We start from the raw sequence: 16,464 nt of genomic DNA, 5'->3' as shown, positions 1-16,464 counted from the left end.
CAGTTTGGTGGAACTGTGTAATTTTTGATCCCTCGTCTTCTTCTCCCTTTTCCTCTCTCTCCAGTACTAGCTGGTCTGCAATCATGCTCTGTCTATTTTAATCAAGACACTTAGGATTATCGATCCACAACACGGTGACAAATAAGGCTGAAAATCCTTGAATTCACTGTACCCATGGCTGTTTGTCGAATTTCCTTGAAACTGGTCGGCAGAGACGAAAGAAGCCGTATAATTGGTGGTTCGGTCTCTTAAGTAGAGTTTCAGCAAGAACTAAAATCGGGTTTCTCCTTATCTGGTAAACTTTTATTCCCCAAGAAGGAAATATGGAACCATATCGCTATGGCAAGTAACGTTACGAAACCATCACAAGCTGTTAATAAAAACTGTTTAGTAATACAACTTGGAGAGTAACTCAGCAGCTCCATTCTCTAACATGTTAGCTTTTTAAGCTTTTATGTAAGCACAATACCCCAGAAAGAGATTTAAAATGTAACTTCTTCCAACTGTAGTCAAACGTTATCAAGCAAACAGATAGTGAGAATACTCAAACTATTAGGTGAAAGTTGTTATCTTGATCTAACACCAAATTCTGGAAACTTATTCAGCAAGAGATGTGTGGAGTTAGAGGAGAGAATTGATAATCAGTTCTTGGGAGTTAAAGGGTTATCAGTCGGCACTTGTGCTCGACTGATGACCCAATAAGAATTTAGTCTTAACTCGTTCATTTTCAGTATCAAGTTAGCTTGGAAAATCCTTGATCAGTGTGGTGTCTCGCTGAAAGCATGCTGTGGGTTTTTTTTACAATATCATTTCATATATAGATAAAATGTTTTGAATATCAAAATCTCTTTCCCAGATTACAGTAAATTGCACGTGGCGCCACATTAGCAATTTCTCTTAATTTCCAACTACTCGACGTCTCTCCCTCAGCAACACTGTCAAATAAGTTCCTAATACTTTAATCTGGCACCGCAGCGGCGCTTAAGGAAAACAGCTATGATTAAAGTTTTGCAAGAGGAAGAATTCCATCCGCACAACAAACTTCATCTGCCGCGCGTGTTCCAGTTTCGATCGCAGTAGGTACAGTCGAACATGACCTTGAACTCGTGGCTTCACCCGCAAAGAACAAGCGATCGTCAACAGGGCTGGCGAGCACGCGACGGAGTTCGTAAGCATGCGCAGTGGGCGAGGTATATCCCCCACGAATGTAAGGATGGTTTGACCAATGGAAGTACACGAAGTCCATGAACGAGTTGCTGGCAGGGTTTGGGTCCGAGGAAGTGCTGTCATGAAAGAATGAAAAGCAAAATTGCAGCAGCACTTAACGGAATGCAGGAGGTGTATTACAGTGCAACAATTGTCACTTCAGTCCTATTCCATGATTGCATCAATCAGTTTCCAATTTTGCTTTTCAGGTTTTGAAAAGCAGAAATTAAGTAAAAATAGCATAATTTTCAAAACTGAGCATAAATTTTAGCCTTATTTTTGGACAATGCTGGTGACACAATATGCCTCTCTTACAAGCACAATCTATTAGGGCCTACTCAACTTTGCGGTACATTCATACCCAAATATCTCATCCAGATGACTCAAAAATCCTCTCAACACTTCCTGTCCGCTGAGATACCGTTTCTCTTCCGCGGGCTCGGCAGTTTCAAACCCGACAACCACGTGACATTTTTCGTCACTGTCGGGACAATCATGTGAGCAAGTCCATATCTCACTAGCGAACCCACGAACGCTGTAAATTTGATGCAGCTTCTCCGGCCAGAAGCGGCGTTTGAAACGACAAGCGATTTTCCACGCGCCCAGCATCTGTATCGTGCGTATGGCCTTGTTCTTGTCAGCGGGAAGTGCTGGAGTGAAGGTTATGTCGCCATCTTGGAGGACTGTTAGTGGTACAGTAAGGATCACGTGCTTGGCGGTCATCTCCTGGCCATGTTGATTTTTCAGAAGAATTCGTCCACTGATGTTGGATCTCACCCTGTCTCCTGCCCGAAATATATAAATCAAGACATTCTTTCCTCGCCAAATTTTAGTTAGCATTTGAATCCTTAAGCTCTCTTAAAACAAAATCCGAATTCCATCCAAATACAACTTTTTTAGGAGGACAAGGAAAAGGTTTTAAAATGAAAAAAAAATTAACCATCGCTGAGAAACAAAGGCTTTGTAATAATCATATAGAGGCACAGTAACTGTGCCAACAATTTCAGAAAGAGGTTAGTTGCATGAAACTCTCACGAAAGGACGAAACTCAAATCTAACGAAGAGAAAATGTTACAACCAGGTAACCACAATTCTCTGAATAAACTACTGCTATAAATCAATTGCGCGCTGACAGATTCCTGAAATAAATCAAAACTAAAACGAAAGAGCTAACCTTTCCAAACAACTTCCTTAACCTGCCAGTTAAGACGCTTATCCACATCCATACTGTTAGCCAAGTAGTACTTCACCAGCTGTGAGTAAGATTCCGCGAGTCTAAAGGAAAAAGTTTCAATGACAGAGAGCGTCGGTGCCTTGTACCAAAACAACTTCAAGTAAAAAACTCAGTGTATGAAAAATTGACTACGACCCTGGTTTACCTTCAGAATACCACGAATTCTACAGGCAGACATTTTTATCATTTATTAAAATAACCTTGTCTTTTTCAAAACAAAATCAGTTCAAAAACTATTTTACCTGCAATCTTCAATTCCCCACTCATATTTGGACTCCATTCTCCTCCGCCCTTCCCGCACTCCATAGTGATCCAAGGATCCTGCAGATATCTTCATCTTCCACCACTCAATTACATCCAACACGTCACGTGACAAGCCTTTCTCTTCAAGTCTCACCTTCACAGAATCAGACAAATATTCTGTTTCCTTTTCTTGATTTCTGTATTTGCTGTTGATCAATTCGGCCCACGCTTCTCGAGCAAGTCTGATTTCCCGTTGATTACTGTTCGTCGAATAGAGTTTTCCTTTGTAGAATAATTTTTCTCCTTCTTCCCCAGCTTCACATTGAGAAGCCTGAAAAAATGACATGTGCGTAAAAAGGCTTTTATGCATTAAGATGAAAATCTTCTATTAACAGAATGGCACTCGAAACAATTTTCACCATCATGAGCCTTTCCACGGCAAAAATGTTCTCAGGTGAAAGAAGGAGATTGGCGACTTCAAAAACATTCACCTAACGTATAGTGCACACCTCACTCCATTCCCCCTCAAAACGTGTTCATGAAAGATTATCACTTTAACATCAACTTAGTACTTGTACAACATTTATCCATGCAGATGGGAGGCTCAGCAACAACATACAAGCTTTGAATCTGTTTCACAAGCCAATTTTTTGTAATTATAACAAATAATAATAGAGAGATTTATTTCGGTGGTGAAAATTAAAAAATATACCTTTTAACTTAATTACGAGAAGGGGTACAAGACTTTACTTACTGGCAGAACAACCCATCCATTGTCACAAGCAATCTTGTTCACCACAGTGTTAGATCCATGGATAAACTCTCCACCAAGATCAATTGGAGCAAACCCTTCAAATGGCTGAACTTGCTTCACTCTTCCACCTGGGTTAATTCAAAGTATATCAAAGTAAATATCAGTTCCTGATCATGGAGGTAGATGCCCCCCCCCCCCCCACCCCCCAAATAGCCTTGGAACTGTATCAGATGCAATTATCAAATGATTACAGCAGTTTCATGTCTTTTCTTGGAGGATATCAGTGTCACACTCAGCTGCACCTCATCAATCACTTTTTGTTTTGTCTAAGACATTTTGGAGTCATCTATGATCTATTACTGGACAGATGAGTGGCAACATGGAATCTGTAAGTGAAATTTTCCACATGTTTTGCCTAAAAAAAAAACCTGCAAAGATACCTTAAAAGCTTAGCTCCTCTTCTTCTAGGCAGCAAGCTCTTGTTTTTAGGCTCTTGAGAACTACAACTGCATTTTTATAAACCACTTTTCACATAAGAGCATTTTCATTTGCAATCACTTGATATGATCTTTTCAAAATTGATACCCCTTACCTAGATAATTGGATGCCTCCAAAAGGACAACAGGAATACCAGCCTTAGACAAAGAAGCTGCTGCAGAAAGCCCAGTCAGCCCTCCACCAACAACCACAACCTGATTTGCAGGAGAAGGTCCTACTCTTCCTAAAGAAGATCAGAAAAAGGTTAAGTTTTATTATCACAAAGACCCATTTTTGCCTGAAGCTTAACCAGGTTTCCACTGAAACTGAAATTAAAAAAGTAAAAGTAGAGCTTGAGATGGCACAGCCCCTTTTCACCTTGCCACTCAACACCAAAAGGGCAAAAATGAATTTTAGCTCTAACAATTGATATTGAAATTATTTGTTATTGACAAGAGCACTGCATACATACCATTCCAAGGAAATGAGGGTTGGACAATATTTAAATCCAGCCTTGAACTTTCTTCAAAATTATTCATCAAGGCTTTTACTTGCCTCATAGTTTGTTTTCCATAGTCGGATGAATTCAAAATAGTGACAATATCTTCACAAAAGTTTAGTAGTACAGATGTTGCAATGTAGCCCCATTTGATACCATTTTCAACCTGGTAATTAGGAACTAAATTTGGCCTGTAAACAATCAAACAAGTCCAACACTGACTTCCAACATCAGAAGAAATAAGATCAGCCTCTATCCAGCAAAATCCTGCTATGTAGAGAGACTTGCAAAGACCTGATTCTGCACACTTGTTGGTAGGTTTAGAATTATGCTTCTTTTTAATCACACTGAAGATTTCCTTGCATTTATCAAAACCACACTGTTGAGCATACTGCAAAAAAAGCAATAATAAAATACATGAACCCTTCACACCCAAACATCAGTATATATATTCTCCATACTGTTCTCTATACATTTCCTTAAGTGCTGACAAGGAGAATTTGTTTAACAATCAAGAGCTTCTTTAGTTGGTGATCATTTCCTTTATTCTTGTGACCTTAATGTTTGATTCAAGGGTGATATTGTGGGGAGAAATTAGAATCTAATCACTCTTAGGGGTTAAAGGTTAAAATAAGTTTAATACTTGCAGTAGTCTCCTGAGAAAATCAAGAGAAGTTTGGTTTATGATGCACTCTTAACATAGCTTTGGGTGCACAACTGGGTAGAAAAATTGTTCAGTTCACCCTTAAACTCCCAGAAGTTATCAATATGTAATTTCTCCTTACAACATCCATATTATTATCCAACAAACAGCTAATGATAATACTAATAATAGGTATATTAAACACCAATTTCTCCTAACTAATTTACAAGGAAATGTGTAGCCACTAGAAAAGAGAATTGACAATCAGATCTTGGGAGTTTCCTTTAAAAAGGGTTAAGGAAAAATACTCCATATCCCAAGGATGCACACTAAGATTTGAATAACACTTTACAACCTAACATCAGTTACTATATTCTCCACACTTTTCTTTACACATTTCTTTCAGACTGACGAGGAGAATTTGTTCAACAGTTAAAGCTTTTTAGCTTGGCAATCATTTCCTTTACTCTCATGATCTCAATAAATAATTGAGGGGTATAACTGCTAGGAAAAATAAGATGCTAGTCACTCTTATGATTTTAAGGGTTAACGCTGGTCAGTGCCATTTTAGATGATAATGAAAGTATCCAAGCTTTCCTTTACTTCTATAAAATTTTTGGATCTATTTAAGATTGGTCAGGTACTCTTTCAATCAATTTAGTTTTTCAAAATTTGGTTAGAAAAGCTAGTTGACACATGTTATAATAAAAGTGCAGGCAGAGAAAAATAAAGAATTATCCAGTTCTTTTGGCACTTCTGCAAAAATACAGAGCAGCAGTGTATTAAGCAGTCACCCTCTTTAAGTTTCACTAGTGACTTAGACAGAATTTCTCCTTACACTATCAGTACAATATCAAGCAGACAAGTAATGAGAACAAAGAAAAATATCAATTAGGGGATTATTGGTTGATCCAATACCCAATTCTCCAAACTAAGATCGTAAGAAATGTATGGCAGACAGTAAGGAGAATTTCTGAGGAGATCTTGGGATTTAAAGGGTTAAGTGGTCAGTTTTCAGAGTTCCAAAATTGTTAGCCCTTAATGACTGTCATTTAACAGTTGCAGTCACTCTTTACAGGGTCCCAACTGTCTTTTGGTATTGTCCTCAACCTGCACTGAACAGTCACTTGAAGTGGAACAACTCAGACACATAAAACTAAGAAAAATCTTCGACATAACATTAATCCATTTTTATCTCCCAAAATCAATGTTTTTTGTATTTTTGAGCAAGTGTATGCACATTTATCTATTTGCATAATAACCCTATTCTGAAAAACTTGTAATAACCCTTTAATTCCCAAGATCTCATTAGCAATTCTCCTTACTGTCTGGCAAATGATTCTCATTATGTTAGTTTGGAGAATTTGGTATCAGATCAATTAGTAATCCCATAATTGATATTTTTCTTTATTCTCATAACTTGTCTGCGTGTATTGTAAGGAGAAAGTCTGTCTTGGTCACTCACTGGAGTTAAAGGATTAAGCCGTCACCACGCCATTCCCTGTGGGATTAACTGCTTAATACAGGTTTGACTGTATTTTGCCCTCTCAGCCCCAGAGTGACCAAATTTGGTGCCTCTTCTTTTAGGATTACAATGGTTAAATGTTTGATTATGAGAACAAATGTCTTGGCACTTGAGCTCTCCCTTCCTTACCATCTGCCATAATTCTTGTAACTTTAATTTGGAGAATTTGGTATTGGATCAATTACAATCCCCTAATTGGTATTTTTCTTTTTCCTCATCACTTGTCTGCTTGATATTATGAGGAAAATTTTATCTTGATCACTCATGGGAGTTAAAAAGCAGTTTTTTTTTAATGGTTTTATTTTTTGATCACCTAATATAATTCAACAGGTATTCTTTAATATTATTAATAATGAATTATTTTAAACTGAAGTTTGTTTAGCCTTAAATAGCTAAACACCTTAAGGAAATAAGACACTTAACAAACCAGGACTTATTTTATTAAATCAAATCACCCTTTCTTAAACAAAACAATATTTAAATTAGGAGAAAGAAAAAAAAATACTCATTCTAATTATAATTATGGAGGGTCTTAACGCATTTCGTGACAGATGAAAACAGACGATGACCTAATTTTTCCCAGCTCAGTGGTTCACCTATTAAAGTTGTTCCCCTCTAATTATTCAATTATAATAGCAAGAACGAACGGCATCTAAAAGGTAGAAACTGACCTTATTTACCACTGAAATGGCCTCGTTTACTAACTGCAGTCTGGTATGATTCAATTCTTCGAGTTCGTTGAATCGCTCAGCTGTAGAAATAAACTTTACGAAGCCATAGTTTCCGCCAGCAAAGTACTGCACAAATATGATTTCACATGCAATGTGGGATTGGTTCTCCTTTGCTGTTTTCTCCCTTGAAGCCACCAGAACAGTTTTCATTCGATTTTTAGCTAAATATTGTCTTTGTTGAAGGAAATCCCCAAGGAAGGCTCTATCGGTATCGATAGTGAATTTAACAGATTTCAATAATTCCTCCTCTATCTCAGGGTTGAATTCTTCGCTAAAGTTGACAATTCGCATCATGAACAATTGCAAATTATTGAGAGGCAACCAGCCTAACTTCGGCGTCAATCGGCGACAAGAACCCTGTAGACGGCTATCACGAGAGAAAGACTGGTACCCAGTGTCTCTTGACGAGCGGGCTGGGGTTGGGGTTAATTGCGGTTTAATATTTTTATATATTTATCACATAAACTACGGTGTTTTACAAGGATTTCCAGACCAGAGAAAAGCCGTAACAACACGATATTTCTTCACTTGTGTTTGATATCGCCAATCAGCTGCTGACACGTCACTCGCCTTTCGCACCACTCGGTCAAATGAATGAACGGCAAAGCCTGTACCATTCTCAATCCAAGGTCGTTTGTCGCATTTTTTCTGGATTATGGCTACCAAAACACTGAAAAATCCGCATCGCTACAGATAGTGACGTTCAAACTTTCTTAGAAGGGAAAGACAACCAAAAGGAGAAAAACTGAGGGGAAAAAAAGATTACAGCTAAATATTTTTGAAGAAGTTTCGATGTCGCTTCACCCAAATCTGTTCTTAAACGCAGCTAGATTCGTTTATAGAAATTTAATTGCCTGTAAAGATCGTATAAATTTCTTAAAGATTTGTTCGCTTTATATTCAGCCACTATTCAGTCGCCTCTAAAAATTAAGTATTCAGTACAATGTCTACAGTGGGATCGAATTGATTACTATAACTCCATCCGCTTTTTAAGAAAGCTTCTCCAATTGTTTACAGCACATTCTTCTCCAAATGTTTACGGCAAATTCCTTGACTTTCTGTTCGCTTTCCCTGTGCAGGTCCTTGAAGACGAACGAATCGACGGAAATTATTGTTTATGGTACTTTGAAGCCGAAAAGGCGTATTTACGACTCATAAACTTTTTTGTTTGTATAATAAAGAGCCTAGTTTGATAATTTTTAGAAGAAATAAATAGAGAGGGAAAGCTAAACGAGATGAAAAAATAAATTGTATTAGTATTTTTATGTTTGTATGGTTCTGAGCTTTATCTTAGAAATTAAAGAAAGGGGCTGGTAGTATTTTCTGTCTCAGTTTGTCTGGCGTTGTTATCAGCCTGATGAAGCTTCAAAGTCATGTCTATATTTTTTATTATTATACAACTGCACGAAGTAGAGTGCAAATAATGATGTCGTGGATCCAAACGCAGATCATTTGTCCATTTTGGCGTCGTTTCTTCACCGCCAGAAGCGACACCAAAATGGACCAATGATCTGCGTTTGGACCCACGACATTAGACGAGATCGCTTGACCCCAATCAGGCTTTTTCACGTGACAGTGCATATCTCTCAGTTATAATTTATAATTGAAGCAAACGTTTGTGTATACACACAAATGTTTACCGATGAAAATTTTTAAAACTGACTTTCGAGATTTCGAGACAGTGTTTTCGTCTCATAAACAGCATTCTGCATTGAATATGGCCACATGTTTTCGCCACCCGGCCATATTTTATGCAAGACTGACTGAGAAATATGCTCTGGCACGTGAAAAAGCCTGATTGGGGTCAAGTGATCTCGTCTAATGTCGTGGGTCCAAACGCAGATCATTGGTCCATTTTAGAATCCGTTTTTTAGAAATTTTCATGAGCACTTGCACGTGAATAAGCCTTATTGAATTGAACTGATAACTGATATTGCCCGTGGATCCAAACGCAGATAATTGGTCCATTTTGGTTAACTACTTAACTACTACGTTTCTGGCCTGGTGAGCACATTGTTGTGACAGCTAAATATACCGAGGGTAAGTTGATCCCTTCAGTTAGGCTTTTGCGTCGTGTGGCAAGCTTCTGGATCAGTAGTGAGGCTTACTTACTGCTCTTCTGCTGGCTCTTTCTCGAAGCATTCTCCGCATCATGCTCACTATTCAAGACTTTTTCAGTCGATTCGTTGACTTTCTAATGTTAATGATCCTCTACATCCTGATGGAAAGTGACAGAGCTGTACAACAGAGGCAACCGGCAAGAATTAATGAACAGCGTGAACAAGTGAGGAGATTGGAGTTGAACAGAAACGGGGGGAGAAGAAGACACATGGAGGAAAACCAAAATTATTGCTTTCCGCCAAATACAAATTATCCAACAGAAAATGATGAACGCCAGGGATAAGTATTCAGGGTAAGCTGTTTAAGTAACTTTTTCTGTATCTGTTGGATAAGCCTTAAAAAATTGAATTTGATAAGATTGTGTACATGTCTTACTCGATTGTTTCGCTTTACATGTATTCAGCCACCCCTTCTCTGTGTAATTTTCGCAAAATGTTGCTTCATCATCAGGTTCTCAAAGGTCGCGCGCAACTGAAACATTGAAGACAAATAAGCTTAATGAACTCATCTTTTCAACCTCGGAAAATGTTTTATACTCTGCGTATGGCTACCACAGAGACACGTGCAACAAACTGTTCAAAGTCATGGGGTTTTTCGGTTTCTTATTTGGTTAAGGGGCTGCAGTCGTTGTTGTGATGCTCATGTTGGGGATCATGTTTGTCCCAGGCTGCGACGAATGCAAGAAAGAAATCGTACCCAGCCAAAGCTCTGCTGCTCAATCAGTGGGGTCAGAACAGGAATTATGGAGAGTGATCAAGGAAGAGCGGCTGAAGCATTTTCCTTCGCGAAAAACTATAAACTTAATTTCAGCAGCTTGGTCGGACCGAGGGGCCCGCCTAGAAACCCTGGGCTTATTGGCCCTTCAGGAAAGGATGGTGTAGACGGAAGACCGGGAAAACCGGGGCTAGTGGATATGTCTCTGTGTGTCTATCGGGCACAATATGGAGTCCCTCTAATTTTCTAGCTTTTTCCTATTTCCTTATCATTCTAGATTCCAACGCATCCCTCTTTTAATTTGCCTAAATGACGCACGTAAAGCTTCAGTGGCTCTAACATTAACATAAATTTCCACTGGAATCGTGTTTCTGTGATGGCAATTTATTGCTCATGGCCTGTCTGAACTCATGCTGAGAATTTATATGATGAAAATTTGCCAGGGGTGAAATTTTAACTGTATCTTAACTCTGGTTTTCAAATTAACTACTGTTTTACTGTACATAGTTCTCAGCAATTCAATGTGAATTTAAAATTGCGTCAGCCGCTAAGGATTTCTACATTCCATTGTTAAAAGCATGCGCAACTGGAGGAAATTTTTTAAGAGGAATTCAAAATTTGCAAGACTTTTTCCTCTTGGCTGGATGTTATGGTTATTTCTCAGTGATAACGATCAAGTAATTGATTTCATTTTCGTTGGTTTCCGAACTGAATACAACCATAGCATTGCAACGACTTTGTATTTGCATTTAGCATCACCTTGCTTCATTGATTTGAATCATAATGCAGATTGAATTATTTAGTAAAAGTACTTCTTAGTGATACTTTGAGGGAATTTATACCCATATCCTAGAAACTGAAAGAATAAATCAGTTGGGGTTACAATTTTATTGGTTAGTGAATCCATGAAATGAAAAATCGGAATAATCGTTAAAAGATAATAAACAAGTGTAAATGACATGACAACAGTGTGATTTTTTTTTTTACCAAGATTGCAAAGCCTATAAGTTCCGAACGTGCTAGTGCACAGTGTTGTGAAATCCGATTTCTTTTTAGTACAGTCGAACCTCGATTATCCGGACTCATCGGGACCTCGGTAAATAGTCCGGATAATCGAAAATATGAATATTAATGAGATAGAAATGTGAAATAATTATCTGCTTATCTTTAATCAATAGAACGGCAAGCTTTCGCTTCGTAGGCATGTTTTTGATTTGAGTTTACGATCGATCGCTCGTGTGTTTACATAACCCACGCAGAAGGAACTAATCAAGCATGAAATTCCCTTGGCAACAAAACAATTGCGCCAACCATATATCAGCTGAACGCATCAGAATACTTCTTTGACTCGTCGCACTTTCGGATTTTCAAAAGCGCATAGGATAATACGCTGTTTCAACAGTCTTTTGAAAGGATTATTGGGCTTTTTGCGACTTTGAGTTTTATAAGATCACAACTAATTAATTTTCATGGAAAAATTGGGACCAGAGAAGAAAGTCCGGATAATCGAATAGTCCGGATAATCGAGGTTCGACTGAACGCACTTCAATCAATACAAGAGATCTTTTGTGTCTGAAATTTTACGCCTCGCCCGTGAGTCTCAATAAGTAACGACAATGTCATGAAGTTTTTATGTAATTTCTTCAGGCAGCAAGACTAATATTTGTTCTGTGTGCTTTGACAAAGCAATGTCCTTTGAAAACGTTTCCTGAGTATTTCTCATCTACTCTCAGCGATACAGAAGAAATGTCCTGTCTAATAACTTTTCTTTTGTGAAGAAAGTAAAACAGGAAAACACAACCACAAACCACGCTCAATCTCTCTGTACACCCTTATAGATTCTTTCGGCCTCATCTCAATCGCCGTGCGAGAGTTATCGTCACTTATCGATGACTCGCTATTTTGTGAATAAGCTGGTAGAAATGCTTACAATGAGCCCGACACATAGTGTTCATAATTTAAATGAAAATACGCAACAAAATTTAACAGGCTTTTCGACTGTGAAGTATAAGGTTTGCGCCTGTTCTTGAAATTAGACTCTGGCTCCCGGTCTTTTATTCATTTGATAAAAGACTGGGAGCCAGACTTTCTGTTCACTTTCCCTGTGCAGGTCCTTGAAGACGAGCGAATCGAAGGAAATTATTGTTTATGGTACTTTGAAGCCGAAAAGGCGTATTTACGACTAATAAACTTTTTTGTTTGTATAATAAAGAGCCTAGTTTGATCATTTTTAGAAGAAATAGATAGAGAGGGAAAGTTATAACGAGATGAACAAATGAATTGTATTAGTATTTTTATGTTTGTATGATTCTGAGAAGCTTTATCTAAGAAATAAAAGAAGAGGGCTGGTATTATTGTGCCTCAATTTGTCTAGCATTGTTATCAGCCTGATGAAGCTTCAAAGTCATGTCTATATATTTTTTTTTATTATCCAGCTGCACGAAGTAGAGTGCAAACAATGATCTTGTGGGTCCAAACGCAGATCATTGGTCCATTTTGGCGGCGAAAACATGCGGTTATATATAATGCACAATGCTGTTTATAAGACGAAAACACTGTCCAGAAAATCTCGAAAATTCGTTTTAAAAATTTTGATAGGCAAACAATTTCTGTGTGTACACAGAAGTTTGCTTCAAAAATAAATTCTAACTGAGAGATATGCATTGGCACGTGAAAAAGCCTGATTGAGGTCAAGTGGATCGTTTCATGTTGTGGGTCCAAACGCAGATCATTAGTTCATTTTGGCGCCGTTTCTAACAGTGAAAATATGCCGCCATATTTTATGCAGAATGTTGTTTATAAGACGAAAATTACAAAAAATCTCGAAAATCCGTTTCAAAAATGTTCATAAGCAAACAATTTCTGTGTATGCACATACTTTTGTTTCAATTATAAATTCTAACTGAGAGATATGCAATGGCACGTTAAATAACTTAATTGACAACTGATGCCTGCGGGTCCAAACGCAGATTATTGGTCCATTTTGGTGTCGTTTCTGGCCTGGCGAGCTAAATATAGGTCAATACTCTTCAGTTTGGCTTTAATATCGCGTGGAAAACTTTAGTAATACGGCTTACTTGTTGCTCTTCTGCTGGCTCGTTTCTGAAGCACTCTCCACATCATGCTCACTATTCCAGACTTTTTCAGTCTATTCGTTGACTTTCTTACGCTAATGATCCTTTATATCCTGATGGAAAGTGAAAGAGCTGTGCAGCAGAGGCAACCGGTAGGAAACAATGAGCAGCGTGAACAAGTGAGGGGAGCGGAGGTGAACAGAAACGGGGAGAGAAGACACATAGAAGAAAACCAAAACTATTCCATTCCGCCAAACACAAATTATCCAACAGAAAATGATGAGTGGCTGGAATAACAGGGTAAGCTGTGTAAGTGACTTTTTCTGTATCTTTTGGATAAGCCTTAAGAAGATCGTGTACATTTCTTACTCGAATGTTTCGCTCTACGCGTATTCAGCCATCCCAAGTGTTATTATGGCAAAATGTTGCTTTATTATCAGGTTCTCAACAGTCGCACGCAACTAAAACATTTAAAACAAATAAGCTGAAAGAACTCATATTTTTCAGCTCCCTCACTCTCTTTTAATGGCCAATTTAAAGTGTTATTATTTTTTCCTTGGTGAAAAAGATGAATTCGCAATAACAAAGGTCGGGAAGGAAAATTTTTCTTTTTTTTTTCTAAGACACGAACACGTATTTATATTCAGAAAAGTGAAGTTATCTTTTGCCTGTAAACAACTCGTAGATGTTGTACGTGATTGCGGGTCGCTTTAAAAACGAATTGAGCTTAGTTAGTTATCAAATTTACCCCTTCCTTTGGAAGATAGCTTCTGAGCTACGATTCTTTCCTAAGTTTTTGTCGTAATTCTTTTGACTTTCAGCTCTTTTCTCCTGTGCAGGCCTTTGGAGACGAACAAGTCGAGAAGAAATTGGTCAAAACTGTTCTGATATTTTGAAACTAGAAATAGTGTACGGAATGTAAAACAAATGAGCTGAATAAACTCATATTTTCAACCTCGGAACATGTATCATACTCTTCCAACCCCTTCACTCTCTTTTAGTGGCCAATTTAATGTGTTATTATTTTTCCTCGGTGAAAAAGATGAATTCACAATGACAAGGCCGGGGAAGGGGAAGGAAAAAAAGAAACTAAAAACATACTGCCTCTGCTAGCAGGGCTGAGCCGAAGGAGAGGGACAGCTCTCAGACTACTCTTTGGAAATAATTATTTGTAGGACACAAAAGATGGCTTGTGTTGAGCATACCGTGTTTTTCCTGACAAGAAAATCTACCTATCCAAAGCATATTGAACTTTCCTACCTCCACGCACCTACTGAATATTTCAAACTCGCTAGACTGGATCCCGCTCATTAAGTTAGAGCAACAAACGACAAAGGATTGCAAATCTTTCCATTTGGAAATGGAGTCAAGTTATCCCGCTCATGAAGTTATCACACTTCCATTCTGCAAGCGAAATTGCAAATCCTTCCATTTGGAAATGGTTTTTAAAGTTTTTTTTACGGAAAAGAAAAACCAAAACAAAAACAAAGCAAGTCCAAATTATATATTTATTGCTAAAAAAGCACGATATCTTCTCTATTTTGAATTACGTACTTACTCTGTCAAAACATAATTAACTGCACTTAATTCAAGACTAGAGGCAGTGACTAAATGTGTCAATTTACTTATTTATGTAAATGACATTTACATGGCCTCTGACAAACTAACCTTTTATCTCTTTGCTGATGACACTAACCTTTTATATGCTGATAAAAACCTAAAATCTCTCGAAACTATCATCAACTGTGAACTATTTAAATCTTCAATTCAATCTTAATGCTTGATATAACCACTAACTCTGCACCTAAAAATATCTGCAATCTTTTTATTTCTACACAAGACATACATCAGTATAATACCCGATCAGCATCTTCTGGTAACTACTATATTAACTATTCTAGGCTTAATCATCATAAAAACTCTTTTTCTATCGTTGGGGCAAAAATCTGGAACAGTATTCCCGAAAGCTATCGAAGTCTGCCGAAGCACATATTCAAAAAGAAAATTCAAGCATTACTATTTGCAACTCTAGGAAGTCTGGATAGTTATGCTGGCACTAGCACTCTTATTTCTGAAATAAAAAGGCATCTTAATTATAATTCAAACATAATATATTAATTTACTTTTTATCACCTTTTCCCTCTTTTGTCAAATAATGTATGCAAAATCGTGTAATTCGCATAATTCGTGTTTTTGTAATTCGTGTTGTATGTCCTTAACACCGCCTGCCTAGATTAGCTCGCTATTTGCCGGAGGTGATTATTGTACAAAGATTTTCCTGCAAACTTAATAAACTTGAACTTGACTTGTCAAAATGTACGATGTTAGATAGCGTCATGTTTCTTTTCGACGCCATTTTGTTGCTTGTGAAAGTGGGAACTGGGGCAGACGCAGTCTAAATAATACAAAACTCTCCCACCGACGCCGCACCAAAGTTTCTTTTAGAAACTTACCTCCTTTATTGTAAATAATTAATCTTTGAAATCAAACGAGTTATGACTTTGGTAATGTTCCCTTCGAAAAAAAACATACTGCCTCTGCTAGCAGGGCTGAGCCGAAAGGGAGGGACAGCTTTTAGACTAAACTTTGGAAAGAGTACTCTGCAATTTGAAATGGTGATTTAATAAATGAAGAATTTTGGATCGGTAAACATTGTCTACGATATCTCAAATTTGATTGTTCAAAAGCAAACAGTTGAAGGAAGTGAACACAAACGATATATTAAGATTGTACGTTTTGTTACAACTAACTTAGTAAAGAAAAATTCTAATCAGTCTGTAAAATTTAAGAGCTTTATTAACTCTAAGCCCATATCAATTAAATCCCTGGATTCATGCAACGCTTTTCTGCATGACAACAGTTGTAAACAATTATATTTCGAACTTATCTGTTCTTTGTTAAGTTCGCCCATCTTCTCCGCAAAGTACTGTTATCAAACGTACAAATAATCCTAAACAAGTTCATTTTTGAAAATAGCACATCAAGGCTACAAAGCTGCTACTGAGAAAGAACAAGCTCCATAGGAATTTTACAAAAAACATTTCCCCAGCAGTCAATAGTGTGGTTCGTAAGTCGGTGATGTTCAGCAATGTGATTGTTGACATCGCCTTTTCTCGTCGCTCGTTTGTGTTCAGTCAGTCTAGTTGTGAGGTTTCTGCCAGTCTCACCGATGTAGGAGGCGTGGCAGTCGGAGCAATCGATCTTATATACTGCTCCCTGTCTGTTCCTCGGTTTGTCTTTGTC

The 16,464-nt window shown here is 37.7% G+C and overlaps 1 protein-coding gene and 1 long non-coding RNA gene across 2 annotated transcripts; one reads left to right on the top strand and one right to left on the bottom strand.

Annotated features, from left to right (window-relative positions):
- Positions 1-436: 436 nt before the first annotated feature.
- LOC113673810 (putative flavin-containing monoamine oxidase A) lies at positions 437-7,681 on the bottom strand. Its single transcript, XM_089211182.1, has 8 exons — positions 7,253-7,681; positions 4,387-4,804; positions 4,030-4,158; positions 3,438-3,565; positions 2,683-3,014; positions 2,381-2,481; positions 1,568-1,991; positions 437-1,283 (listed from the first exon to the last, which is right to left on the bottom strand). The coding sequence occupies exons 1-8, from the start codon at positions 7,604-7,606 to the stop codon at positions 1,001-1,003; spliced, it is 2,169 nt and encodes a 722-aa protein (XP_089067308.1). The 5' UTR covers positions 7,607-7,681; the 3' UTR covers positions 437-1,000.
- A 1,907-nt stretch (positions 7,682-9,588) lies between these two features.
- Positions 9,589-11,107, top strand: LOC149043068 (uncharacterized). Its single transcript, XR_016188169.1, has 2 exons — positions 9,589-9,725; positions 9,884-11,107. It is a non-coding gene; the product is annotated as an uncharacterized LOC149043068 (long non-coding RNA).
- The last annotated feature ends 5,357 nt before the right edge of the window (positions 11,108-16,464 follow it).

Source organism: Pocillopora damicornis, chromosome 7, assembly GCF_964200805.1.
Source record: "Pocillopora damicornis chromosome 7, jaPocDami1.2, whole genome shotgun sequence".
NCBI lineage: Eukaryota > Metazoa > Cnidaria > Anthozoa > Scleractinia > Pocilloporidae > Pocillopora > Pocillopora damicornis.
This window is presented reverse-complemented; position numbering and strand designations above follow the sequence as displayed.